Source organism: Sciurus carolinensis, chromosome 1, assembly GCF_902686445.1.
Source record: "Sciurus carolinensis chromosome 1, mSciCar1.2, whole genome shotgun sequence".
Classification (NCBI taxonomy): Eukaryota; Metazoa; Chordata; class Mammalia; order Rodentia; family Sciuridae; genus Sciurus; species Sciurus carolinensis.
In genome coordinates this window covers 121,124,031-121,151,308 of record NC_062213.1, presented here as the reverse complement: position 1 = coordinate 121,151,308, position 27,278 = coordinate 121,124,031, and the positions used below count along the sequence as shown (strand labels likewise).

General features: G+C 39.8%; 1 protein-coding gene across 1 annotated transcript in view; it reads left to right on the top strand.

Annotated features, from left to right (window-relative positions):
- Positions 1-23,156, top strand: part of LOC124994818 (neuroblastoma breakpoint family member 20-like) — a 49,252-nt gene extending 26,096 nt beyond the window's left edge. The window contains exons 6-19 of the mRNA XM_047567080.1: positions 1,159-1,317; positions 3,364-3,574; positions 5,435-5,537; positions 6,349-6,551; positions 8,093-8,144; positions 14,741-14,880; positions 15,736-15,787; positions 16,499-16,653; positions 18,003-18,051; positions 18,962-19,113; positions 19,895-20,104; positions 20,906-20,954; positions 21,748-21,899; positions 22,681-23,156. Of these exons, the coding sequence (XP_047423036.1) occupies positions 5,482-5,537; positions 6,349-6,551; positions 8,093-8,144; positions 14,741-14,880; positions 15,736-15,787; positions 16,499-16,653; positions 18,003-18,051; positions 18,962-19,113; positions 19,895-20,104; positions 20,906-20,954; positions 21,748-21,899; positions 22,681-22,940 (1,530 nt within the window). The 5' untranslated portion in view covers positions 1,159-1,317; positions 3,364-3,574; positions 5,435-5,481 and the 3' untranslated portion in view covers positions 22,941-23,156. The remainder of the gene's footprint in view (positions 1-1,158; positions 1,318-3,363; positions 3,575-5,434; positions 5,538-6,348; positions 6,552-8,092; positions 8,145-14,740; positions 14,881-15,735; positions 15,788-16,498; positions 16,654-18,002; positions 18,052-18,961; positions 19,114-19,894; positions 20,105-20,905; positions 20,955-21,747; positions 21,900-22,680) is intronic.
- The last annotated feature ends 4,122 nt before the right edge of the window (positions 23,157-27,278 follow it).

Genomic DNA, 27,278 nt, shown 5'->3' with positions numbered 1-27,278 from the left:
ACTGTTTGCCATGATATTGTTCACATAACCAAAGATGACATAGTCCTCTTACCAGGTGATTGATTTTCTTTATGATAGTTGTAGGGTGGAACTGTCCAAAGGGATCTAAGGAGTCTTGGGGACTTCTTGCCCTTAAAAAAAAAAATCACTTGTTGCTTTCTAAACCCTGAAGTGAGAATGATATGAATAACTTGTTTCTGGACTGTTATCCCAAGATCATGACCTGTTCTGCCATAACAAAAATATCACCTACACAACAACAACAGCATATCATGAGGTCAACTATTGATAGGAAGACCCTAGAAGGCACAAATTCTCTGCAACTTTCCAAATGCAGGAGGTTGTATTCGCTGGATAGGTGGGTGTAAAATTCAACTTTGTTTATACACTTCACCCACTGCTATGGTTTTCACTCTGAACTCTTTCCTGTTCTGTTATCTGTGTAATTGTGACACTGAGGCAGAGCCAACACAGTGTCCATCTGTGATGAAAATCATCTTTTAAACAGATGGCAGTGTCTCTGAAATCCTACAGTTCGTAGGCTGTATTTCCTTTCTTCCAGCTTCCTCAACTCCGCTTCCTCTTTATTCTTGGAGGCATGGTCTTCATCAATCATTGGCACATGGACACTTCTCTAAGACCCATCTTTTAGAACAAGAGTAAGTCATCCCTGAAGTGTTTTTTCAGTCAACCTTTAACTTTTATACAAATGAAAAAGTTAAAACTGACCAGAGCCCTGATTACAAACCCTAAATTGCAATGTGAGTTTATAGGTGGGAAACACAAACTGTTCTGAGGACAGTTTGATCTTCAGCATCATATGCACAGTGATGTATCTGACTCTCATGGACTCATTGAAGGGGTCCTAACAGGAAGACTTTTGATGACATTGTAAAGGGACTTAATTCTAATAACAGTGGTCTGCAACCACTTTTTTGCCTTCATTCAGTGGACCCTGCTTAGTGCCTCAGTGCTTGGGCTTCAATGGAAACTATGACTAGAGAGAGAGAGAGAACATAATCTTAGCTTTGACAGAGCTGTCAATCTGGTAACCAGCAAATCCAAGAATTGATAATGGGCTAATTGGTGAATATAGCCAGTTCTGTGTCAAAAAATGTTGGTAGTCGAGTTGAGGCTCCTACTGGTTGTTTGTAACAGGTCTCTGCATAATAATGGGCAACATCTCAAGACTACTACCAACACCTGGTCTCCAGATTATCTCATAGAAATTCATATTCTCACTGTCTCGTGATGATTCTGATGACATCAGTAGCTACTGAGTGTGTTCTGGCCAGGTGGAGAAAGAAAAGAGGCAAGGTAGGTGAGACATATAAGTTCATCCTTGTGAAAATTATCATGATGTTTTCTCTGAACCTCAGCATTCTCTATCCACATCAGAACAAACTGATGTTGTTCATATCCCTCCACATGTAACTCTTATTTTTTCTTAAAGTTCATTTCAAATGCAGGGAAAGAATTGAAGTAATTTTCAGGTTTGCAGTACAAAGGGAGGAGAGTGTGGCTAAAATCCTGGCTTTCTTATGTTCAAGTAAATGGCAGTTGATAATTCTTGTGTTCTTAAAATCAACTAACACCCATGGTTTGCTCCTCTGTTTACCTTATCATGTTTATAAACTATAAAATCCCCACTTTTCTAGAGCACTTACATCTTATGTGAGCTAAGCTCAATGAATACATTTGCTGAGCTTCTATGGGTAAAGCATTGGGGCATGCTAGGAAGGGTATCCAGCCCTAACTGAAAGGAGCTTAAAATGTCTGCTCCAAATTCAGTCATTGTTTTCAATAGGTGAGAACATTGATAGCAGACACCAATAGCCCAATCTGGTGAAGGGAAGATTGCAGTGAAGAGCAGAGTCAGCACTGGCCTCTATCTGCTGAGGATTTGCTACAAGAGGAATCTGGAAAATCTCTTCCAATGAGTGTCCCACAGTTGAGGGTTCACAAACACAGCATGGTTTCCCTTCATGTTTCCATTCTCAGATCATATTTAAATAGTAGCAAAATTAAGGGAAGCCACACAGAGATGGTCTGGAAAGCCTGAATATGTGTTTGTGCAGAAAGTGAAGCCAGAGGAATTCAATATATGAGTGGGGTTAATTGTTCTATAGTGAGAGAATATTCTCTGCTCTTAGTAGCTTCTTGTGACTTTTGGAGAAAATACATTCCTAAGTGACCCAATTGGTGGCCCTATACCAAATAGCAAAGACTTTCACTGACCCCAGAGAGGCCCCTCATGCATTAAACAAGCTGGAAAGATGGCTATGACTCTGGGGCCAAGAAAGGAAAGGCATCCTAGGTAGGAGACATAGGAGGAGGAGGAGTTTGTCCACTGAGCAGATAGTAGTGGAGAAAAGGACTTGAGGTTTCTGAAACAGAACATGAGCTGGGTCAGAGTAGCATTGTTTCTTAGAAAAGGAGTGCAGAACTTTGGACCAAGTGAACACTTAATATGTACTGTATGATGTGCAACCATTCTCTACCAAATTCTTCCTGTCTTCACCTGAACCAATAGGAACTTTTCTAATGGAAGTGAGGACTTCTTTAGAGCCTTATACACCAACAAATGTTCCAGAGAGAGAGAAGAGGCCACAATTTAAAAAAAAAGATAATATTGATAACGTGCAGAAAATAATTTCAAACACTCATAGTTTACTTTTTTAGTGTTAGAGTAATCTTTGTTCTGTAGTTTTTATGGCTTTAGAAATAATGCGTCGAAATTCAGGGAAGAACATCTTAACTGTTTCCCTGTTGCCAGTTTGTATTTTTCACTTGAGAAAAAGCTTTTAAGATCCACTTTAATATTAAAGAAATAATGAGGAGACTACTGGGTAGCCCTGTAGATAATACAACTTTTTAGGAAACCATTTGTGCTTTGAGGATTCTCAACATACACACTTAGAAGAAATGTGAAATATGGTGAGTTTGGGGAGGGATTGCAAATAGAAGTTGGTAATAATGGCATAAGGGTACACAACTACTGAGACTGGCAGATGAGTGGTGGTCCACACCTGTGGTGACCTTCTCACTTCTCAAGAGACCAGTGAATCAGCCTGGCCACTGGAAGGGAGGGGTTCCTCACATTCCATGACACATCCCACCTTCTAATTCTGTTAGCCTGTTACCTGGCGCACTCAGCCCTACCTCCTCAGTGCTGTCTGAGTTGTAGCTACAGACAGAGCCTTGTTTGGGGGGTAAAGGACTTTCAAGTGTTGTGGGTTGTTGATTAATCTGTTCTCAACAGTAAGTTAATCATGACTGCTACTGTCGTCCTTTAGTCCTGGTGAATCCTACTTGGTTTCATTTGTTTTTAACCTATGGCATACCTGGGTTTCTTCTTTGCAGGCCCTGGCTGTGAAGATACTGCTAAAAACATCATGGCAGTACCTGTCAGTTCTTCTCCGAATGTAGGGGAAGAAATGGATCTTGAAGAAGTCGTCCTGGAATTGCATTCTCAGTTACAACAGAGCAAGCAGGCTTTCCAGGACCTCAAAGAACAATTTCTCATTTGTAAATCTACGACCTACTCCCTGGCAAAGCCAGCTCCAGAAGTATCGTAAGTTGTAGATGAGTTGTAGATAAGTTTGCAGTCACTAAAGTGAGGTGTGATGATCTGTTTCCCCTCTGAGAATAAGATTTTCTCCAAAATTTATTCTCCTTATTTTCCTGAAAATACATCCCATTGTTAGCACATTTCTGCAAGAATAGGTATTGGATTTTGGCCTTCCTTTTGCTGACAATGGAATAATGAGGCACAAAGACTACAGCAACTTCTAATTTACAAGGAAATGTAGGGTGGGAATAGGGTTAATTCCCAGCAACTAGAGGCATGGAAATACCTTTTCATCCTCAAGAGTAGCTCACATCTTTTTTATTAGTATTCTCTCTCTACCATATCAGATCCTACAAACATATAACAACCATGTTGTTCTAAAGGTCTGGGACTAATGATCCTCCCTTCAGTTCAAACTTCTGTTGAGTACTAATTGGACAGCACTTTCTGGTAATGCTGGGAACCAGTGTGATAGAGCCCAGACCTTGTTTAAGGGAGTTGAATATGGTCTACTGCTCACAGAAACCAAGGTATCCAGAAGTGATACCACAGACCAGGAACTCTGTTGGTGAGGGGAAATCCCTGGTTCCAGGGACACAGGCTCTTGTTGGAACTGCAGGAGAGACTTCTCCGTGCACTGCAGTGGAAGGTGTTTCTGGAACATCAGAGAATCCATAGCACACACTAGATCAAAGTGAGAAGGGCAGGTGGGGGAAACCACCAGCTCCAGGGAAATCCAAGCAGTGCTGCAGGGCAGGCCCTCCCCTCCCATAGTTAGCCTGGAAATGGAGCCCATTGCCCTTTTCCATAAGGTGGGCTGTTGGGACTAAAGGAATCATGGAAACAGGGACCTGTGATAATCACTATCCTTAGAAAAAACCTTGCTGCCACTGAGCTCAAATTTTCTTCCTTCACCAGATTTGTTTTCAAAAAATTAGTGGTACAATTTTTAATGTGGAAGGAATACCAAAGAAGTAAGTATAGAAGTCTGCTAAGGAATTCAAGAAATGAGGTTTGGAATAAGGCAGACCATTTTTTATTAATCTCTTTTCTCAGAATCATATACTTGAAGGAAAAAATTGATGTTGAAAAAGAAAAATATCCCTCAAGAACCTGTTGGGTTAACACTGTGTATTGCATGTGGGCACCAGCCAGTCTCCTGGGCTCTAATCAAGGAAGGGTTTTGTGTTTTTCTGCCCCCCAGTTTCCTGCTCTGCTCTTGCGTTATACAATTCTACATCTGTGGTTTGTAATGTACGAATGTGTTAGTCCTCTTCAAGATCTTACATCAGTGCCTGGGACCAAGGAAACACCCATAGTTCCTTGTTCTGTTACCTCTCATTTAAGACAAACTTACTAGTGTTGGACATATTTCTTTTAGACATTTACAGTCTTAAGTCTTATACTTTACCCAAAAACATCCAGATACAATTTTTTATCTTGGAGATATTTGCTTTTTCTTGAAATTGTGAACACAGGGAACCTTCAGCCCTGTAGTCCTTTGGGGTCTTCCTGAGTGTACAAGGAATCAATGCTTCATTCCCAGCTCAGTATTTAACTTAAGGGAATTTAGTTTTGGTAATGACAGTTGTCCAGGATTCAGAGTTAGATGTGACCCTACCTGCCAAATACGTTGAATCACTCTTATGACAGTTTCTATGTCCTTGAGCTTCTTTTCTCATCTTTAAAGTGAGGATCATCAAATACCATGTATTTGGGGAGATTTCAAGAGGTGGGGTCCCTGCATAGAGGCTGGGACTGAAGTTCCTGTTGTCCCTGGGGTGGGCCTGCCTCCTCTGAAGGCAGTACCCAGAATAGCATGTCCAGCTGTCTACTGAGGAAGGCACATCTGTCTCTTCTCAGAATGCAACAAGGACAACGACCTAATTGTTTCCGTTTTGGGGGAGAAGATGCAGTCCCATGACGGGGAACTGGCCGAGAGACTGATGGTAGAAGAGCAGCTAAGGTAAGGGGGCTCTGCACAGTGCAGGCAGGAGGGAAGGTATGTGAGTGTGAATTAGGGCAGCTCAGCTGGGGGAGTAAGAGCTCATTTGAGCAAGAAGAGCACAGAGTCCCATGGCAGGCGCATGCCGCACAGACATTTATAAAACAATTAGGCAAGAAATAATATGGTACAATATAGTCTAAAATTGTTAATGAAAAGCTTCATTTCCATTATTTAAAAATGGATCGAGCTAATATACTCACCAAATCTAAAATTAGGCGAGTTAAATTGAGCAACCTAGTGGTGTGACCTTGGGGTAGCCACAAGGTTGTGTAAGTGCTGCCTCATTTACTCTTAGTCCACTTCTCCTCCTGACAGAGTAAGGCTCAGTAACCTTTCACTCAGCAGAGATTTCATTCCTTGAATGTGTTGATCTCTTCTACTTTCATTGTTCCGTTAACCCCAGCTGCGTTAACCCCAGGATCAGGACACATTTATGTGTGTGGCTTACATCCCATCTAGGCACAATGCACTATGTCTGTTTCCATGAAGGAATGTCCTTGGCCACATGAGTACTAAGGGGCATTTTTATGAAGGAGATTCAGGAAGATGTGCCTTTGATGAGAGAATAGTAGATGAGGGCATGTCGCGCAGTCTCAGAGCACTTTCTGGTGACAGGAGTGTGCTTTGTGTACCCCCACCCCACAACTTTGCTACAGTCAAGGAGAATTCTGCAAAGAGGACAACTTGGAGATGTTCTCACAGAAATCTGTGTCAAAGTTCATATAATGTTCAACTCTGTAAGCCTAAATTTTTCTCTCTTCTACCTCAGGGAATCCAGTATCATCGACCATCAAACCCAGGAGCTGTCTGAACTGAGGAATAGAGTACATCATGGGAAAAATGTTTCATTACTCATCAGAGAGCATCTGTGGGAACTCCTCACTCTGCACAGTTCTGACAGCCACAAATTGCATGAACTGCTTGTTTCCATGTATAAGCTGGCAGATCGCCTCATCCTCAAACTCAGCCCAGGTAGGCTGGTCTCAGGCCCTGAATTCACTGAGCTACATCATGGTTCCTGAATCACAGGAATCTCCACTCCCAAAGTGACATTTTTGAACAGCTTTTTAGTTTTCCATTTCATATTTAGGGTGTGGTAAAATCAGGGCTGCCTGAATGGGAACACGAAAGGCAATTGCACCCCAAGGAAGTTCTAGCAGTTCAGCTACATCCTTGTGTCCTGATGGAATGTGGCCTCTAGATGAGGAGGCAGCATCCTTTACATATTAAAGTAGAGAAGAGGGAGGTGACAGGAGGCCAGGAGTAAGGAGTTGCCCAACCTCCAGCATGGCTGCTTCCCTTAGTAATTGTGGGCCAGGGATGATTTTATTTCTCTTGAATTTCCATTTCTTTATGTCTAAATAAATTCAAGCAGTATTTTAGAGCTATCATGTGTGGATATGAAATATTGAAGAGCTCATTTAAAAAAGATACAGAACGTCAGACTTTGGAATTTCAGACCTTGACATAGTAGCATCTGATGATGGGAATGTTACTTTATACTTCCAACTCCTTTCCTAGAGAGAATTTCTCCTAGGAACCCAGCATGGGCTCGATTGCTATGATTATCATTACTGATAAGGCAGGATTGATAAATTACTGATTAAAGGCCGATTGACTTCTTTAGTTTTACTCTAGTTGTACATTCTGTGTATTTTGGAAAATGTAAAATGTCCCGTACCTTCAAGGTGCAGTGTCCCAGAGAATAGTTTCCCTGTGCTGTATCCACCTTCACAACGAACAATCCCACGGCACCCAAGGTCACCTAGGTTAGATTTTCTTCCTTGTCATCTATAGTACATTTACAAAAATACTTGTTTTTTGCACCTGTGTTTGTGAATCATGGTTATTTAATTTTGCAAAAAGTGGATGCTCTGTGTCCCGTTAATTTTTTTTTTGAAGTTTTTTTTTTTTGTATTGAACTCAAGGACAGTTCTATCACTAAGCCACATTCCCAGTCCTATATTGTATTTTATTTAGAGATAGGGTCTCACTGAGTTTCCTATTACCCCGATGAATTTCTGAGGCTGGCTTTGAACTCGCGATCCTCCTGTCTCAACCTCCTCAGCCACTGGGATTACAGGCGTGCGCCACTGCACCCAGCATTGAGTCTATAGTTCGTGAAGATTGATTTCTCTGCTACTATTGGAGCCCTGTGGGTGAGGTGTGGATGCAGAAGCATCACACACTCCTATGATTCAGTCTCAGGTTTTAGTCTGCTTATGCATTGGTCTCTGACTTTGCCAAGTGCTTCCCTGTGTTCCTACACCTCTCCACTCCAGTTAGTCCTCTGAACATCATCATGAATTGCAGTGGGCCCTGAGAAATACGGTTGGTATGAGTTCAGTTCACCTTTGAATGGAGCCTCATGAGCTGCCTCCAGAGAACTTTAGGCTCACCCAACAGGTCCTCCATTGGTATTTATGTATCCATGATCAGGACCCTAGTGTGTTTGTAGTGACTGATGTAGAACTACTCAATGACTAACTGCACATTTGTGAATTTGATTTCAGAGAATGGTGCAGAGGAGGAGAGTGGAAAAGAAGATGAATCACTGGCTCTCAGGTAAAATGAATTTTAAGAGCCTGGATGAGGATGGGTAAAATATGAGCAGGGTCCCAGATGAGCAAACCAAGAGGTCCAAAGTATCCACACAGTTCACATGCAAAGGCAAACAAAAACTGCTGGAATGACGACATTCCTCAGCCAAGGAAGAAGCCTGTCTTTTAACAAGGTGTCCATTTTCTTTATGGTGCTGCTTTGTAAGTAGAGACAATCTGCCTAATTAAAGTTTTTTTCAACTCTCAGCATCTACATCTCCTTTCTTGTATAGATTAGGATGAGATGTATGTCTAGTTTCCTTATGGTTGATGGGTTTCTAGGCAGGGATGTTATAGCCTTCAAATTTAAATATGTATATATCTATAGTTTTTTTCCCCCCTCTGTTTATGCTATGGATCATGGTTTTATCACACAGGGAGAGTAGAGTCTCCATCCTCCTCAGTTCATTTCTCCCAGTACATGAACCTCTCCTCCTGTCTCCTGCCATGAAGACATCTGCAATCTGCCCACATGCTAGGAAGATCATTTTCTTTCTCTTTGAAAGGAGTACCCTGGCCTTTTGTGACCACTCCCTTAGCCCTCTATTCAGAACACATGGGACTCTTTTTTAAAATTTTTTTTATTTTTTAAATTTATTTTTATTATAAACAAATGGTATACATGTCGTTTCTGTTTTTACATGGAGTAACAGCATACCATTTGTGTAATCATACATTTACATAGGGTAATGATGTTTGAATCATTCTGTTATTTTTTCCTTCCCCCCACCCCTCCCACCCCTGTTTTCCCACTATACAGTCCCTCCTTCCTCCATTCTTTCACCCCTCCCACCCCCCATTATGTGTCATCATCCGCTTATCAATGAGATCATTCGTCCTTTGGATTTTTGAGATTGACTTATCTCACTTAGCATGATGTTTTCCATTTTCATCCATTTACCTGCAAATGCCATAATTTTATTATTTTTATAGCTGAGTAATATTCCATTGTATATATATACACCACGGTTTGTTTATCCATTCATCAATTGCAGGATATCTAAGTTGGTTCCACGGTCTGGCTATTGTGAATTGAGCAGCTATGAACATTGATGTGACTGTATCTCTGTAGTATGCTGATTTTAAGTCCTTTGGGTATAGGCCGAAGAGTGGGATAGCTGGGTCAAATGGTGAGTCCATTCCAAGTTTTCTCAGGAATCTCTACACTGTTTTCCAGAGTGGCTGCACTAATTTGCAGCCCCAACAGCAATGTATGAGTGCACATTTTTCCCCACATCCTCTCCAACACCTATTGTTGCTTGTATTCTTGATAATCGCCATTCTAATTGAGGTGAGTTGGAATTATAGTGTAGTTTTGATGTACATTTCTCATATTACTAAAGATGGTGAAAATTTTTTCATGTTTGTTGATTGCTTGTAGATCTTTTTCTGTAAAGTGTCTGTTCCTATCCATAGCCCATTTGTTGATTGGGTTATTTGTATTCTTCATGTAGAGTTTTTTGAGTTCTTTATATATTCTGGAAATTGGTGCTCTGTCTGAAGTATGAGTGGAAACGATATTCTCCCACTCTGTAGGTTCTCTCTTTGCTGAGAGAAAGCTATTTAGTTTGAATCTGTCCCAGTTATTTCTTGTGCTATGGGAGTCCTATTAAGTCTCATCCTAAGCCAACAAGTTGAACATTTGAACCTACTTTTTCTTCTATAAGATGCAGGGTCTCTGGTCTGATTTCAAGGTCCTTGATCCATTTTGAGTTGATTTTTGTGCAGGGTGAGAGGTAGGGGTTTAGTTTCATTCTGTTGCATATGGATTTCCAGTTTTCCCAGCTCCATTTGTTGAAGTGGCTATCTTTTCTCCATTGCATATTTTTGGCACCTTTGTCTGGTATGAGAAAATTGTATTTATTTGGGTTTGTGTCCATGTCCCCTATTCTGTACCATTGATCTACCTGTCTATTTTGGTGCCAATACCATGCCGTTTTTGTTACTATTGCTTTGTAGTATAGTTGAAGTTCTGGTATTGCGATACCCCCTCTTTCATTCTTCCTGCTAAGGATTGCTTTAGTTATTCTGGCTTTCTTATTCTTTCAGATGAATTTCATGATTGCTTGCTCTATTTCCGTAAGGAACGTCATTGGGATTTTAATTGGAATTGCATTGAATCTGTATAGCACTTTAGGTAGTATGGCCATTTTGACAATATTAATTCTGCCTGTCCAAGAACATGGGAGATCTTTCCATCTTCTAAGGTCTTCCTCATTTTCTTTCTTCAATGTTTTGTAGTTTTCATCGTAGAGATCTTTTACCTCTTTGGTTGGATTGATGCCCAAGTATTTTATTTTTTTTGAGGTTATTGCAAATGGAGTTGTTTTACTCATTTCCATTTCAGCTGTTTCATCGCTTGCATATAAAAATGCTTTAGATTTATATGTGTTGATTTTATAGCCTGCTATTTTGCTGAATTCATTGATGAGGTCTAAAAGTTTTCCGGAGAAGTTTTTTGGAACCTCTAAATATAGAATCATGTCATCAGCAAATAGTGATGTCTTAAGTTCCTCTTTTCCTATTCGTATCCCTTTAATTTTTTTAGTCTGTCTAATTGCTCTGGCTAGAGTTTCCAGGACAATGTTGAATAGAAGTGGTGAAGGAGGACATCCCTGTCTTGTTACTGTTTTAAAGGGAATGGTTTCAGTTTTTCTCCATTAAGAATGATGTTGGCCATGGGCTTAGCATAAATATCCTTTACAATGTTCAGGTATGTTCCTACTATCCCTATTTTCTCTAGTGTTTTGAGCATGAAGGGGTCCTGTATAAGTACTGGAATGAGTTCTTCTCTGAAGGTCTTGTAGAACTTGGCTGAGAATCTGTCTGGTCCTGGGCTTTTCTTGGATGGTAGGTTTTTAATGGCTTCCTCTATTTCATTGCTTGATATTGATCTGTTTAAATTGTGTATATCCTCCTGTTCAATTTGGGAGGAGCATGTCTCTAGAAATTTGTCAATGTCTTTGGTAGTTTCTATTTTGTTGGAATACAATTTTCGAAGTAGCTTCTCATTATGTTCTGTATCTCAGTGGTGTCTGTCGTGATATTTCCTTTTTCATCACGAATTTTAGTAATTTGAGTTTTCTCTCTCCTTCTCATTCTTAGTGGCTAAGGGTTTTCTATTTTATTTCCTTTCTCAAAGAACTAACTTTTTGTTTTGTCAATTTTTTGAATTGTTTCTTTTGTTTCAATTTCATTGATTTCAGGTCTGATTTTAATTATTTCCTGTCTTCTACTACTTTTGCTGTTATTCTGTTCTTCTTTTTCTAGGGCTTTGAGCTGTAATTAGGTCATTTAGTTGTTGACTTTTCATTCTTTTCTGGAATGAGCTCCATGCAATGAATTTTCCTCTTAGTACTGCTTTCATAGTGTCCCAGAGATTTTGATATGTTGTATCGTCGTTCTCATGGACCTCTAAGAATTTTTTTATCTCCTCCCTGATGTTTTCTGTTATCCATGTTTCATTCAATAGCATATTATTTAGTCTCCAGGTGTTGGAGTAATTTCTGTTTTTTATTTTGTCATTGATTTCTATTCTCAGTCCTTTATGATCTGATAGAACACAGGGCAATATCTATTTTTTTTTGCATTTCCTAAGGGCTGCTTTGTGGCATAACATGTAATCTATTTTTGAGAAGGTTCCATGTGCTGCTGAGAAGAAAGTGAATCCACTCATTGATGGATAGAGTATTCTATATATGTCTATTAAGTCTAGGTTATTGATTGTGTTATTGAGTTCTGTGGTTTCTTTGGTTGGTTTGTTTGGAAGATCTATCTAGTGGTGACAGCGGTGCATTAAAGTCACCCAGAATGATTGTGTTGTGGTCTATGTGATTCCTGAAATTGAGAAGGATTTGTTTGATATACAGGGATGCACCATTGTTTGGGGCATAAATATTTACTATCGTTATGTCTTCCTGATTTATGATTCCCTTAAGCAGTATGAAATGTACTTCTTTATCCCTTCTGACTAACTTTGGCTTGAAGTCCACTTTATCTGATATAAAGATGGAAACCCCTGCTTTTTTACTGAGTTCATGTCCGTGGTAGGTTTTTTCCCATACTTTCACCTTTAGTCTGTGGATGTCTTTTTCTATGAGATGAGTCTCTTGCAGGCAGCTTGTTGTTGGGTCTTTCTTTTGAGTCCATTCTGCCATCTATGTCTTTTGATTGATGAGTTTAGGCCATTAACATTCAGGGTTATTATTGAGATATGATTTGTATTCCCAGTCGTTTGGCTTATTTTTGGTTTTTAATTTGACTTGGTTTCTCCTTTGAGTGGTTTTTCTCTAAGGTAGTTCCTCCCTTTGCTGAACTACATTATTGTTTTTCATTTCCTCCTCATGGAATATTTTGTTGAGAACATTCTGTAGTGCAGGTTTTCTATTTGTAAATTCTTTTAACTTTTGTTTATCATGGAAGGATTTTATTTCATTTTCAAATCTGAAGGTAAGTTTTGCTGGGTATAGGATTCTTGGTTGGCAACCATGTTCTTTCAGAGCTTGAAATACATTGTTCCAGGCCCTTCTAGCTTTTAGAGTCTGGGTTGAGAAGTCTGCTGCTATCCGTATTGGTCTCCTCCTATATGTAATCTGATGCTTTTCTCTCGTGGCCTTCAAAATCCTATATTTATTTTGAATGTTAGACATTTTCATTATAATGTGCCTTGGTGTGGACCTGTTGTGATTTTGTGCATTTGGTGTTCTGTAAGCCTCTTGTATTTGATTTTCTATTTCATTCTTCAGGTTTGGGATATTTTCTGATATTATTTCATTGAATAGGTTGTTCATTCCTTTGGTTTGTATCTCTGTGCCTTCCTCAATCCCAATAATTCTTAAATTTGGTCTTTTCATGATGTCCCATAGTTCTTGGAGATTCTGTTCATGATTTCTTACCATCTTCTCTGTTTGGGCCACTTTATTTTCAAGATTAAATATTTTGTCTTCATTGTCTGAGGTTCTGTCTTCCAAGTGGTCTAGTCTTTTGGTGATGCTTTCCATTGAGTTTTTTATTTGTTTTATTGTTTCCTTCATTTCAAGGATTTCCTTTTTTGGTTTTTTTTTTTTTGAGAATCTCTCTTTGTTGAAATGATCTTTTGCTTCCTGCACTTGCTCTTTGAGCTTATTGGTATTATCATTCATTTCCTGCATTTGCTCTCTTATCTCATCCTTTGCTTCATGAATCATCTTAATCATGTATAATCTGAAGTCCTTTTCTGATATTTCTTCTAACATAGTGTCATTGGATTCTATTAATATAGAATCTAGATTTTTTTGGATCATTTTCTTCCCTTGTTTGTTTATGTTGTTCATGTATCTTCCCCTCTAGCAATGCAGATCTGGGGTATTGCAGATTTCCCCCTATAGGCTTATAGTGGCCTATAGGTTTCCAAAACCCTTTCTTTAAGGGGAGATCAATATTAGCAGTGCCCAATTCAGACACTGTGCAATCCTAGACCAAATAGCCCCTATGAGGACAATAACAAAATTGTCATAATAAACAGAATGAGTTCAAATATTATCTTCAGTAAAACAAAGAGATTTGCAATAAGGTCTGCAGTTTCAAATGGAGGACAAAGAGGATGCAGAGGGATGTAGAATGTGGCTGTTAATGGGATAAGAAAAGAATATACAGAAGTTCTAGATAATAGAAAGGGTGAGAGTACAATCAAAAGAAATTGGATGTTAGCAATCAAAAAAGGGAGAAAGAGACTTTGAGGGAACAGGTAAACAAAAGGAAAAGAGAGCAAGAAAAGTAAAGAAATAAAAACTTAAACTTTTTCAATAAGGAGAAAAAAGAAAATCTACAGTATAACACTCATATAGTAATGAAACCTCCCAGAGTTCAGTGACCTGATGCATGAGAGGTACCTGACAATGAGCTTCAGTCTTTCAGCAGGCATCTCAGAATGGGTTTTGACCCACCTAAAGATCAGAGCTATGGCTTCCAGGATTATCCAAGATGGCCACTCTGGCTTCAAATTGTGTTGGCAAATGGGGAGCTGCAGGTCAGGGTGTGGCCGTGATCTGCTGGAGGTCATGGAGGCGGGGTGCGGTTGGTCAGGCAGGTGTCCTGGAGGTTGGGTGTGTTTGGTGTGGTTGCGGGATCCTGGAGGCCGGTTGTAATTAGTCAGTCTGGGTTCCTGGTGATAGTGCACTGTCAGTTGGTCTTAGGGTCCTGGCGGCGGAGAGCAGTCAGTCGATGTGAGGGCCCCAGAGGCAGGGAGTGATCGGTCCAGCTGAGGGATACTGGAGATGGGGCTCAGTCAGTCAGGCCAGGCGTACTACCGGTCCTGGCTGTTGTCTCAAAATGACTGCAGCCACGTATAATCAAACCTGCAGGTACTGTAACAGTGAACTTCCAGGCAACAGCAGGCAGCTGGTGCTCCACTGGTGGTTGGCGATCACTTTGCTGACTGTTGCCAGACAATCTGGAGGTGAACCTCCTGCGTTGGGTGATGGATAGGTGTACGGCAGGCGATGGACAGGCAAGAGGCAGGCAAATGACCACATGGGACTCTTATATTAATCGTTTTGGTTTAATTGTACTCTATCCCACCAGGCTGAGCAAAGCAGGACAGGAGGAGGAGGAAGTGAAAGAAACCCTGAAGGACTCATTGGATGAGGGCCATAAGTCTTCCTTCAGTCACTGTAAATTGTCAGATATCCACCAGCCTCTCTGCTCTGGTGCTGATCTGTTGGGTGAGCATGAAGTCTCCCCTTCTCTAGATGCCACTCATGAGTATCCCATTAAAAGAGAAATGTACTCCTAGCAGTCATACTTCTGAGGGTCCAATGGCATATTCAAGATGGTAAACCTAGGACTAACAAGAGTCAGGAAGTTGCAGAGATCATGACCTGTTCACAGGCACTGTTGATTCTTGTGCATAACAGGGGTCTGCATGACCTCATTCTTCCAGCCTGGGATGCTGATCTCTCCTATAATGTTTTTGCTACTGTTTGATCCTACACAGAGAATGTACTTTGAGGATTAGTGACTGTCCAGATAGGTTACTATCTTGAGTATGTCACTGGAGATACTGTTGACATGATCCCTTGTGAATGTGTCTGGAATTTTTCCTGAGGGCATGACTTTCACCTTGGCACTCTTTGTCCCCTTTATTAGGAAGTATCCTGTTCTCTCTGTAGCATGAAAGATCTTTCCTCCTGGAGAGTCTGCAGTTCCATTCATCAATTTAGTCTGAGTATATAATCTCAACTCAAGCACACTTAATCAGCACATCTGATGGAATAAGCTCTGAGTTTTGACGAAACTTTTCCAACAGCCACTCTTTAGTGTTTCCTGATCATTGGAATAAAGAAGAGTTTTAACCGATTATGAAATTTAGCACAGAATGTGATGGAACCATCTGCCCAGGAAGCCTTTCCATTTCTCGGAATCTGACACAGCTGAGATATCTTCAAATGTTCCTCTCAGAGAATCCTTTTCCCATGCCAAGAATACTCAACACACCCTGTGTATAAATTGGCAGAGAGTTGGTAATGGGGCATAAGTAGGATTTTGTTGTGAGTGTTGCTGTCTAAATGTATTTGCAGAAAGTCAACATAATCAGAAGCAAGTGGAAGAGGAAGAGGCAACAGACCACAGGTGAATCTGAAGGCAAGGGTGACGTGGAGATCTCAGGTCCAGGGGAATGTAGAAAGTGCTGACTGTGTCTGTTTCATCTATTCTGCTAAACAGATAGTGGGTGTTTTCTTTATGATTCTTTTAGTTTCCAACTTTCATTACCTAGAGACAATCTGAATAAGGTGAACTCAAGTCAGGTTTTCCTACACTCAGGGTGAACCATTGTACTTTCCTGTACAGGGAAATTGGAAGGATTCCCTTCTTTTTGCTTTCATGCTGGCCATGAGTGTTTTGGCTGTGATTACATAGTAGCCAATGTGAACAGATCCAAGAAAATTCAAGTTACATCACAGTATTGAAACAAGGCCTAGAATAGCCACGATCATTCGGAGTCAGTAACACTTCAGGAAACAATTTACTAGAAGCCTGCCTGAAAGTGGAATGAAGTGCACATATGGCTGTCATTGTGGGAAAGCCGAGTCTCCTTATCAGCATATTTTCTGGCCAGTGCATTGACCACTTGCTGCCCTCTCTCCAACTGTATACCCATCTTCTCAAACTCCCATGAAAGTCACATTCTGACCTAGACAGGGTTACTTTTGATACTCCAGTTTGAAGAGGTAGCCACGCTTTCTTCTCATAGAGGAACCTCAGTCATAACCTACTGAGCAGTTGTGAAGTCCAAACTTTTTGTTTTTTAACGTTCTTTTCTCCTTACATACCTGGACTCAGGATGGAACCACAAGAGAGTGAGGAAATGGATGAAGTGCTGCTGGACCCATTGGTTGAGATGGATTTGAATCCTTCCAGTTGCCACAACTTGCCTGACTCTTACCAGCCTCCCAAGAGTCCATCCTCGCTCTCTGAAGAGCACGTGGATGTGGATAGTAAGTCCATCACTTCCAAGGAGAATAAGGCTCCTGGGGCTTCCAGGAGTCTCCCTGTACTTTAAGATCAGCCCTCTGTGTGGACAGAGGGATCTCCCTGCAGGCAGGTCCTGTAGTTACTTGTTGGTTTCAGTCAAACGGTAGGACCAGGTTTGAAGCACAGACATGAGGTGGGTCATGCTCCTTGCACTCTTCCTGTTTCCAGCCACACCCCTCCTCCTCGGCACTCACTGGCTAATGCAGGATGTGAAGCAATGTAGGCTGGGGTGAGGAGAATAAAGGTGCGCTGACGAGCACTGTTGGTTCTGCCACATGCAGATGCCATGTCTCCTGTTTAACAGACTGTTCTACAATGGGATCTGCTCCTCCATCTGTCCTGCTAAATGTTAAGTCTGAACACTTTTCCTGGGTCTTTCTGACTGCCCAAGAATTATGGTAATTTCACATGTATTTTGGGAGATGGTATCATGGTGCCTGGGTTCTGGACTCCAGTACCATCCTCTCATACCCTGGGTGTGGAATTTTCCCTGATGGGAATGCTACAGCCTCTGACCTGCAGAATCAATAAATGGTCAAGATACCTGTGCCCTGGGGAGCACCAAGTATTCTTTGCCTTGTTAGACTTTGTATATTGTACCAAAATCTAATATGAGCATTTATTCTCATCTGAACCAAAGTGTCTAATACTCCACCCTTACAGTAGTAACATTTCACCAGCTGCCCTAGATTCTACATCACAGTTCAGGACATCACAGAATGACTTATTGGAAGTGTTTCATTTTGCTTCCATTAAAATGCTAGAATCAGGTGGTAGAAATATTGGTTCATATCAGAATAGTTTGCAAAGAGGAATTTCCCTCTACTGCCAGGGTCAACACTGAGATCTTTAACAGTCCCTATTTTTGAGGGAAATGAGGCTGAGGGATTTGAATCCTCTTCTTAGTGAATGGAACTGGTTCTATTTGAGAGTTGTGAGGGAGCACAGAGCCACTAAGGTTGTGAAAGAACTTTGTGGAAGTAAGAAAAGTTCAGCTAGTGAAATCCAGAAGAAGCTGAACACGTATGCAGGGATTAGGAGACCAAAATGCATTTTGAATTTAACCATTTAAGTGAAGGAAAAGTATGCCATGAAAATAATCAACCCATTAGAGACATTGTGCATAATGGATCAGCATAGCATAAAGACCATTTCTTTAAACTCAGCATGTGAGTTCTTTCAATATAATTCCCTTAAGTGCGCCCCGAATCTAGCATATATAAATTATGTGTTCTTCTGAGGTAGTTGTCTCTATTGGAGAGAGTGACATGGAATTATTTAATGATGTCTTCATTTCTGAATATTTTTACAGAATCCCATGAAAATGGGGTTGATAATGAAGAGGAGTCACTGGATTGCAGGTAACAATGAATGATCATGGGCTAGAAAGCATGGGTAAAATAAAGGGGGTTCAGGATTCTAAAACTACAGAGCATGAGGACAAATGTAGTAACCGATTTCTTTTCTTTTCTTTTTTTTTTTTTTCCTTGCGGTGCTGGGGATTGAACCTAGGGACTTGTGCTTCCAAGACAAGCACTCTACCAACTGAGCTGTCTCCCCAGCCCATTAACAGATTTCTTAACCAAAGGCGCAGTAGGACTCTTAAGTGAAGTTGTTGACTCAATCAAAGATGATGGAACCCATTTGCAAGGGTTTCGGTTTTCTTTATGGTATTGTAAGGTGGAGTCTGATCAAGGGGAACAGAGCAGCCTTGGGCACTACTTGCTCTTAAAGAAATGCAGTAACCTCTTGGTAAGGGCTAGTATCAGGATGACACCCAAAACATGATTTCTCTACTGCAGGCCTGAGATCAAGGGGTGGTAAGCCATGAGAAGAAAAGTAGACAAATAAATATTATGTCATGTGATAATATTGACATTAAAAGAAGGCAGAATGTCTCTGGAAATTATAAATTCAGGACACTATTGACAAGAAACCAGTATCTAAAATTCAACATCATTTACGTAGATATTGACTTGCTATGTTTCTCATTGTGTCCTCCCTTGGTGACTGTACATTATAGGGGGACAGGAGCCTCCTTTCCCCATCAGCTTGTTATGTGAATAGTACACTGGCAACTGGTGTCTCTCCCTTTTTCTCTCATAGCGTGGCACCTGAACTATGTCCATAGGCTGAGAATGCTTTCTTAATCATTTTTGAACTCGGGGTCCTTGTCCTGGGCCTCCACCATTCAGCTTTGAATCAGGACCACGGTGAGATCCTGGCTTCTTAAACCATCTCAGTTTCATATGTTATTTGTCCCTATCTCAGCAGTCTCGATGGTGAACACCCCGAGGAGAAAGAGGATGACCTCCTGCCAGTTGAAGAGTATTTTGCGTCCTCTGGTCATGTTCATTCATCAGACTCAGCACAGCTTCCCCCATCAGATGAGACTAAAGTCAGCTCTGCCCTGGATGGAGCCAGTGAGTACTCCTATGGTGTTGAAGATGAATCTAATTCATCTCCCCAGTACAGTGATTGCCTGTCTAACAGGGCGTCTGGTTTTCAAACACACACACCTCTCTCTCTCTCTCTCTCATCTGTCTGTCTCTCTGTCTCCCTGTCTCTCTGTCTCTCTCTCTCTCTCTCTATCTCACACTCTGTCTCTCTCTCCCCCCTTTTGTATATTATTTCCAGTTGTTACTGACCATAAAATCAATTAACGTATTTTACACTTCTTCATATAAACATTCATAATTTTGTGTTCATTAGATGGATCCACCATATGTAAGCCATATGTAGTAGATATTGAGTAATAATGCATATATGTAAAAGAAGTCAAGGGTCACAGTGGGATTTTCAATTATCCAGCGGTGATTCTTCCCTAGTTCTCTCTTTCATAACTTTTTCCTTCTATGTTGATTTTGCCTGACTTTTATGATCTCTTCCCTACTAAAAGCACTGCCAATATCCCTAGTGGTATTACTGCCTTACGTAACTGAGAGTTACACGTGTCAACTCCTTCCATTTCTCCTGAAGTGTTTTCACAAATTGGAGGCGTGTTTGCCTCCTCTCAGAATGACCAGTACTGCATATGTCAGAAGCATGTGCAGAATGGAAGGATCAGTCTCTATGCCATGCACACGAGTCTTGGACTTGTTTGTGCGAAGCTGCTTTATTGATTTGGTGACCCTCTTGGGTTAGTAGGTGTGTCATATAAGAGTCATAGAAAGGAGCAGTTTCTGTTTTTGATTTTATTTTCAGAGGCACATTTGGGTACTCGACTTGAAGCGAAGAACCCTCCCGAGCTTGAGGGTGATGAGCTTGAAGGCTCAGCTGTGGAAACACCTGGGTCTCAGGTGCCTATCCTCGTTGATGCCACCACCATCCTCACTGAGAAGATTCTCAAGAGAAAGTCACTACTCTTGAGCAAGTGGAACATTGCCTGCAGATTTCCTGGCCTTCAAGCTTCGGGTAGAGTGGTGATCTCTTGTTGGCTCTGGGAAGCACTTTTCCCTTTTAGCTCTCTCTATAAGTTCGTAGCTCCTTCTACTGTGATTCCTCTTCACCATTGGTTGTTTCCAAATGCAGCTGGAGACTGTGCAGTCCTGCCTCTAAATTCCATGGGCTTCCACCCTGACTGGGCCCTTCCTTCTCCATCTCCATCTCCTGTTTGCACTCTGGACTCTGCTCTGTTCCCCCACCTGCTGTCCGGATATTCCGCCTAAGGGCCACAGGAAAGTCCAGCTGGATTGGGCTCCTAATCCTTTGAGGAGCATCTCTCAGACATAAGTGGTTTTCCATGGAATCTCACAGTCTAGGCCTTTTTGCCTTCTCTTGCCAACTTCCTTTCCTCCACTGCCTCTTTCTTCTGGAAACGTGTCTTTCCTATATCACTGGCATATGGCTCCTTCTTGGACCCTCCTTGGGAAATAGAACTTCACTGAAACCTGGCTTCGCATCTTGGACACACAGAGGAATAGCGTGAAAACTGATGAGAAAGAGCCCAGGTTTCAACCACTGAATGTCATTTGGACTCCAGGTGGCAGATGCCAAGTGGTCTGGAGTTGTTTTGTCTTCATTCCTTGGCTCCCTGCATTTTGTATGACCCTTTTTCTACACATTCCTGACCTACATGGGAAGAACTTCCAAGGTTCTCTGCAGGTTCTTATTCCTGTCTAGCCAAGGTGACTGGAGAATGCCAATGGGCTGTGTCTTGGATCTGGTGAAATGCCACTGTTTAGTGACTTGAGGATGTTTTTGAATTGTTTACAGAGAACCATGAAAATGAACACAATGAAGAGGAAGATTCGCTGAATTCCAGGTAACGACAAGTTATCTGTGGATAATAAGAAAGGGTAAAATAAAGGGTTGAGGATGATCTGAAAGTATAGACCATGAGGTCAAAAGTAGCCATGTGTTTCCCGATCAAGGGTTAAGAAAGACTGCTGTTTGTGGTGTGATGGAGTCCTGTAGCAGGTCATCTTTTCTCTCTGTCTTAAGGATAGAGGGAGTCTCACTAAGAGGTCCTGCACAGTCAGCGTTGGGCACTTCTTTCCCTTAAAGCAATCAGTTGTTATCTTTGTAAGTTCTGCAATCGGAATTAGAGGCATACCGTCTTTCTACACTCATGGCTTGAGGTCATGGACAGGTATGCCTTAGCAAGTTAAGTACAAAGATCAAGAAGAGATGGGATTCTATCAAAAACTGGACAGAAAGAGTTCCAGAAGGCACAAGTTCTCTGGCACTCTGCAACACAGCAGGCTGTATTCACTGGCCAGCTATGTGTTGGTGTCAACATGAGTCAGGCACAGGTTGACCCAATGCTATGTTTCTTATTTTGTGCTCCCTCTGGACTGTGCCTTATAGGTGGAGTGGAGCCTCCATTGCCCATCAGCTTGTTATGTGGACAGTACCCTGGCCACTGGTGTCTCTCCCTTTCTCTCTCATAGCATGGCACCTGAACTATGTCCATGGACTGAGAATGTTTTCTTGATCATATTTGAAGGTGGGGTCCTTGTCCTGGGCCTCCACCCTTCAGCTTTGAATCAGGACCAGAGTGAGGCCCTGTCTTCTTAAACCATCTGGATTTCTTGTGTTATTTGTCCCTATCTCAGCAGTCTCAGTGGTGAACTGCCTGAGGAGAAAGAGGATGACCTCCTGCCAGGAGAAGAGTATTTTCAATCCTCTGGTCATGCTCATTCATGTGACTTAGGACAGCTTCCGCCACCAGATGAGACTAAATTCAGCTCTGCCCTAGATGGAGCCAGTGAGTATACCTATGGTGTTGCAGATGAATCCAATTCATCTCCCCAGTGCAGTGATTGGCTGCTGGTGTCTAAGAGGATATTCTGCTTTTCAAACACACACACACACCTCTCTCTCTCTCTCTCTTTCTCTCTCTCTGTCATCTCTCGGTCTCTCTGTGTCTCTCTCTCTCTCTGTCTCTCTCTATCTCTCTCCCCTCCTTTGTAAATTATTTCCAGTTGTTACTGAATAGAATATTAAAGTATTTTACAGTTCTTCACATGAGCATTCATAATTTTGTGTTCATATGATGGATCCACCATATGTAAGCCATATGTAGTAGTTATTTAGTAATAATGCATATATGTAAAAGTAGTCAAGGGTCGCAGTGGGATCTAAAATTTTCCAGTAGTGATTCTTCCCTAGTTCTTCTTTTTCATATGTTTTTGCCTTATTTTTTGATTTTGCCTGACTTTTATGATCTCTTCCCTACTAAAAGCACTGCCAATATCCCTAGTTGTATTACTGCCTTATGTAACTGGGAGTTACACGTATCAACTCCTTCCATTTCTCCTGAATGTTTTCACAAATTGGAGTCGTGCTTGCCTCCTCTCAGGATTACCAGTACTGCATATGTCAGAGGCATGTGCAGAATGGAAGGATCAGTCACTATAACATGCACACGGGTCTTGTACTTGGTTGTGCGAGGCTGCTTTCTTGATTTGTTGACCCTCTGGGGTCTGTAGGTGTGTCATATAAGGGTCATAGAAAGTAACAGTTCCTGTCTGTGGTTTTATTTTCAGAGGCACATTTGGGGACTCAGCTTGAAGCGAAGAACCCTCCCGAGCTCGAGGGTGATGAGCTTGAAGGTTTAGCTGTGGAAACACCTGGGTGTCAGGTGCCTATCCTCATTGATGCCACCACTGTCTTTACTGAGAATGTTCTCAAGAGAAAGCCACTAATCCTGAGCAATTGGAGCGTTGCCTGCAGATTCCCTGGCCTTCAAGCTTTGGGTAGAGTTGTGCTCACTTCTGTTACTCTTGGAAGCACTTACTCATTTTAGCTCTCTATGTATTTTGTTCCATCTAATTGTGTCTTTTGGTGTATCAATAATTTGCTTTTCATCATGATTTCTAAGGTGAGTAACAATCATCAGGACTACAGTTGGCATTCTGAATTATTCTTAAGATTTTCTTTCATATTTAAATTATTAGATTAACTAAATGTTTAATACATGTGTGTTCATTGCTATGTAGCTTCCCTTACAATAAATTATAAAAGTTTATATTTTTGTCTCATCTATTTATGTGTTCACACCATGACTATATTTACATTTCAAAACTTACAGTTCAAGTAGTATGCTCACCTTTTAAAGTTATAATACCATTCGATCTGTATAATTTTAATTATGTGAATTAATGACTTTTAATATATATTGGTTTAAGAACCAGAAGAAAAAAAATCCTTCTCCATACTTTTTTATTCACATTTTCCCAGGTGAAAAGGCTTCTTAATTATTCCCATTTTTTTACGTTGTCAAATATGTAATAAAATGATCAAATTCTATAATATGTAAGATATGTATCCCTTATTACTGATGGTTTTTTAAATGGAAGGATGTTATTAATATTATTTACATTTGATATTTTGACTTTTACAATTAAGAATAAATAAATTTTTTTAGGTAAATAAAATTATTTAAATTTTATTACATGAGATAATTTATTTAAAAATGAAGGAATGCTAAAATATCCTTGTTTGGCACATCGTCTGCTAAATATGAAAACTTTTAACTGAAATATATTTACACATTAGACATATTTGTAATTAGGTTAATACAAAGATGGTCTAAAATTCCTTTATTCTCTATCTTCTCATTGAGTACCAAGATAGTAGCGCTTTAAGTATCAGGTGTGATGCATAAGCATGTAAAAATAATTTTGTTTCACCTGATAAAATGGAAGAGTATAACATGTTGAGTAAATTAAAACAAAATTTGTGCACAGTAACTTTCAAAAGATTTATAGAATTACATCAGCTATATATATTTGGCTTTGTATGTACTAATTTGGCTATATTTAATTAACACAATCAGCTACAGTTATTGAAAATTTTTTCTTTAAATTATAGTACGTTTCTTTCATAAATGCTATTTACAAATATAATTGGACCTTCTAACTAAAGGACAGAAGAAAAAGAAAATACTTAAAATATTTATTTCTCATTCTATTAATTTCTTATGCCTTTTAAATTTCTGTTATAAAAACAAAGGGGGCTAATGTCAAAGACATTATGTCTTCTACAGTTTGATTAAACAATACCTGTTATTGTAAAATACCACCTTGTATTCCAAATTTCAAATTTCTCTTTAAAGGCCAAATTTGATTAATATGAATACATCATTGGCTATATTTTATTAACCACAGTAATTAGTACTGACATATTAATCATATTATTGTTTTCCAGATATGGAAGTCTTTAAAGTATTTGATTTATAGGGACATGTTATTAAGCTGATACTCCCCAAACTAACATTTTCATTAATGGTCTCTTGCAAATTTATATAACAACAAATTAATTAATTAATTAATTATAATATTTAATATTTCAAAATTAAATAAATATAAGTTGTACACTTTTTATATTACTTTCTACACTAAGAGGTAAACTTTAGAAGACATTCAGGAGATACTGGCTCATTTAAAGTCTAACAATATGGGTTAAGGAAGTATTTTGACACCCTCCCCCAAGAGGGGATGAAAGCTCTTGGCTTGTCTGTTTCATGTTTCAGATGTGATATTAGATTATGCTACTTAATTTATATTAATCCAAAGAAATAATAAATGGAAGTTTTACAAAATAATATTCAGATAAAGTGGCTAAAGATGATTTCAAGATTAAAGTAGTTTGCCTAGATTTTGTCAAGAGACTTACTTAAGAAAAATTAAATATACATAAAAAGAATATTTTTTGAGGTTCAAAGAACTGTTATTAACACTTATTAAATCCTCTAAACTGCTTTCCATACTCAAACTGCTCAGAAATATACATACTTTGTACATACACAGTTATATTGTTAATTTTAAAGCTTATCATATTGTTTTAGATTACACATAATTAGTATTCTTTTGCAGCATTACTTTTAATGCGAGATGTTTGTCATATAGTTCATTTATTCAAAGCCCTATGTTGGACATTTGGATTAGTTTTCCTACTTTTAAAACAAGGGTTTTTTTTATTGTAAACAAATGGGATACATGTTGTTTCTCCGTTTGTACATGGAGTAAAGGCATACCATTTGTGTAATCATAAATTTACATAGGGTAATGTTGTTTGATTCATTCTGTTATTTTTTCCCTCCCTCCCCCCCCTTTTCCCTCTATACAGTCCTTCCTTCCTCCATTCTTGCCCCCCTCACACCCCCCATTATGTGTCATCATCCGCTTATCATTGAGATTATTCGTCCGTTGGTATTTTGAGATTGGCTTATCTTACTTAGCATGATATTCTCCAATTTTAAAACAAGGTTATTAAAGATATTCATACAACTGTATCTTTATACATAGATTGTCATTCCATAAGATCCCTTAAAATATAATTGTTAAATCAGTGACATAAATTCTAAGATTTTTAAATAGTTTAATGAAATGCTGTCGTGACAGACACTACCAATTCCAATATAATATTTTAAGTTAATTTAGAATAATAAGGCCATTACCCATAAAAACAGGTCATGAGTCTAGTTTTCACTGTCTGTACTCACTGCATTTTATAGCTTTGTAACTCAGCTCACTATCTGTGACAAAATCAAATCCTTGGAATTCGGGCCTGTTTTCTTTTATTGTAATGGCCTTTTCAACACAACATTGACTTTAACAATAGGTAAATTTTATTAATCTTCGTGCCAAATAGAAATATTTATTAAGTCAGTTCTTATGGTTTAAATATTTGTACAAGGCTAGACCATTGTCTACAATTTAAGGTTAATCTCCAATTTATAGCAGTCTTTTCTGCAAAATAAATAAAAGTAAAAAGGGGAAACAGATCCCTTTGTAAATCCACTTAATTTCAAAAAATATTGCCTAAATTATGATATTAGGAGTTCCACCCCTGCTGAGAGACACATGGAGCAGTAGAATGCACAATAAGGAGAGCATAAATCTCCAACCACAACATTTATATGCTAGCCCAAGTGAGCTCTCAGGTAATTAAAATAAGGGAAATCTCTTAGGCCCATTTCCCAGATCCACCTTTAGTACATCCAACCATATGGACAGGAGAATCAATCCCAGTATTTACTGATGACATTCATATGATGGGAGGTTTTGCCAGATAGTCACCTCAGACATCAGGAAAGATGGCTGATCGTGCTGCTGGTACTGTGATTACACTCTCAGAAACCTTCTGGAACGTGCTCTCTGCTGGCTTACCACCAATTCACTTTTCAGTTAGTCAACCTCTTCCTTGTCTACCTAGGTAAATTACAATTCAGAGGGATGCTTAGTCAATGGACTAATAATTTAGTTCAATGATTAAATCGATTATAAAGAAAAGCCTTTTGTGTTCATTCTTAAAGTTTTATGAATCCGTATTTTGCCTCAGGAAATAGTCTCCCTGTAAAATTTTATGGAGCCCTGAAAACAAAGAAAACAATTCATTATCTCTCAGTCTAGACGATGTTTCTCGAACTTTATTCTGCAAAATAGCCACTTAAGGCTCTTGTTTTTGAGATCCCTAGGCCCTACTGCATAAATTGTGATGGGTGGAACTCAACAGCCATATTTTAAAACATGCAGGTGGTTCAAACTTTAGATTTTGAGAAATTCTCTTCTTGAGACAACTATAATATTTTACTCTACAATAGCACAGATTCTGGAAGTCTATGAAATTGAAATAACTATGTTCTTCCTCCAGGACTGAACTTTGAAACAATTTTGGTTAAAACCTGAGTTCAAATGCTTAACTAAAGAGCCTGTGCCAATTAGGAGGTATATTTTGAATTGATAGGGAATATTTAAATCACCTCTAATTCTACAAACATTTCTTTATGTTGCCAGCAGTTCTTTGCTTGAATTCTTCTAACAGCTGCAGGAGTGGATTTGGAAGGGCCCTGAGACCTTCCTTGGGTCCCTCTCCAGGCTGCCTGCTGCAGACCACTCATATTTACCCCTTGACTCTCAGTGACAGCTACTTACACCAAGCACTCCCTCTCCACCCCAGAAAGCACATCTGATACCTCCTGGCACATGATGTAATCCCATAGGAAACTAAGTGCTCCTAAACCCAACTCTCATCCAAGTTCCTAACATGTTGTTATAACAAGAATGACGGCAAGGACCACAGTAGCACCTCCATTCTAAAGGTGACAATGCAGCTGCTGGTAAATTAAATTTCTTCCCAG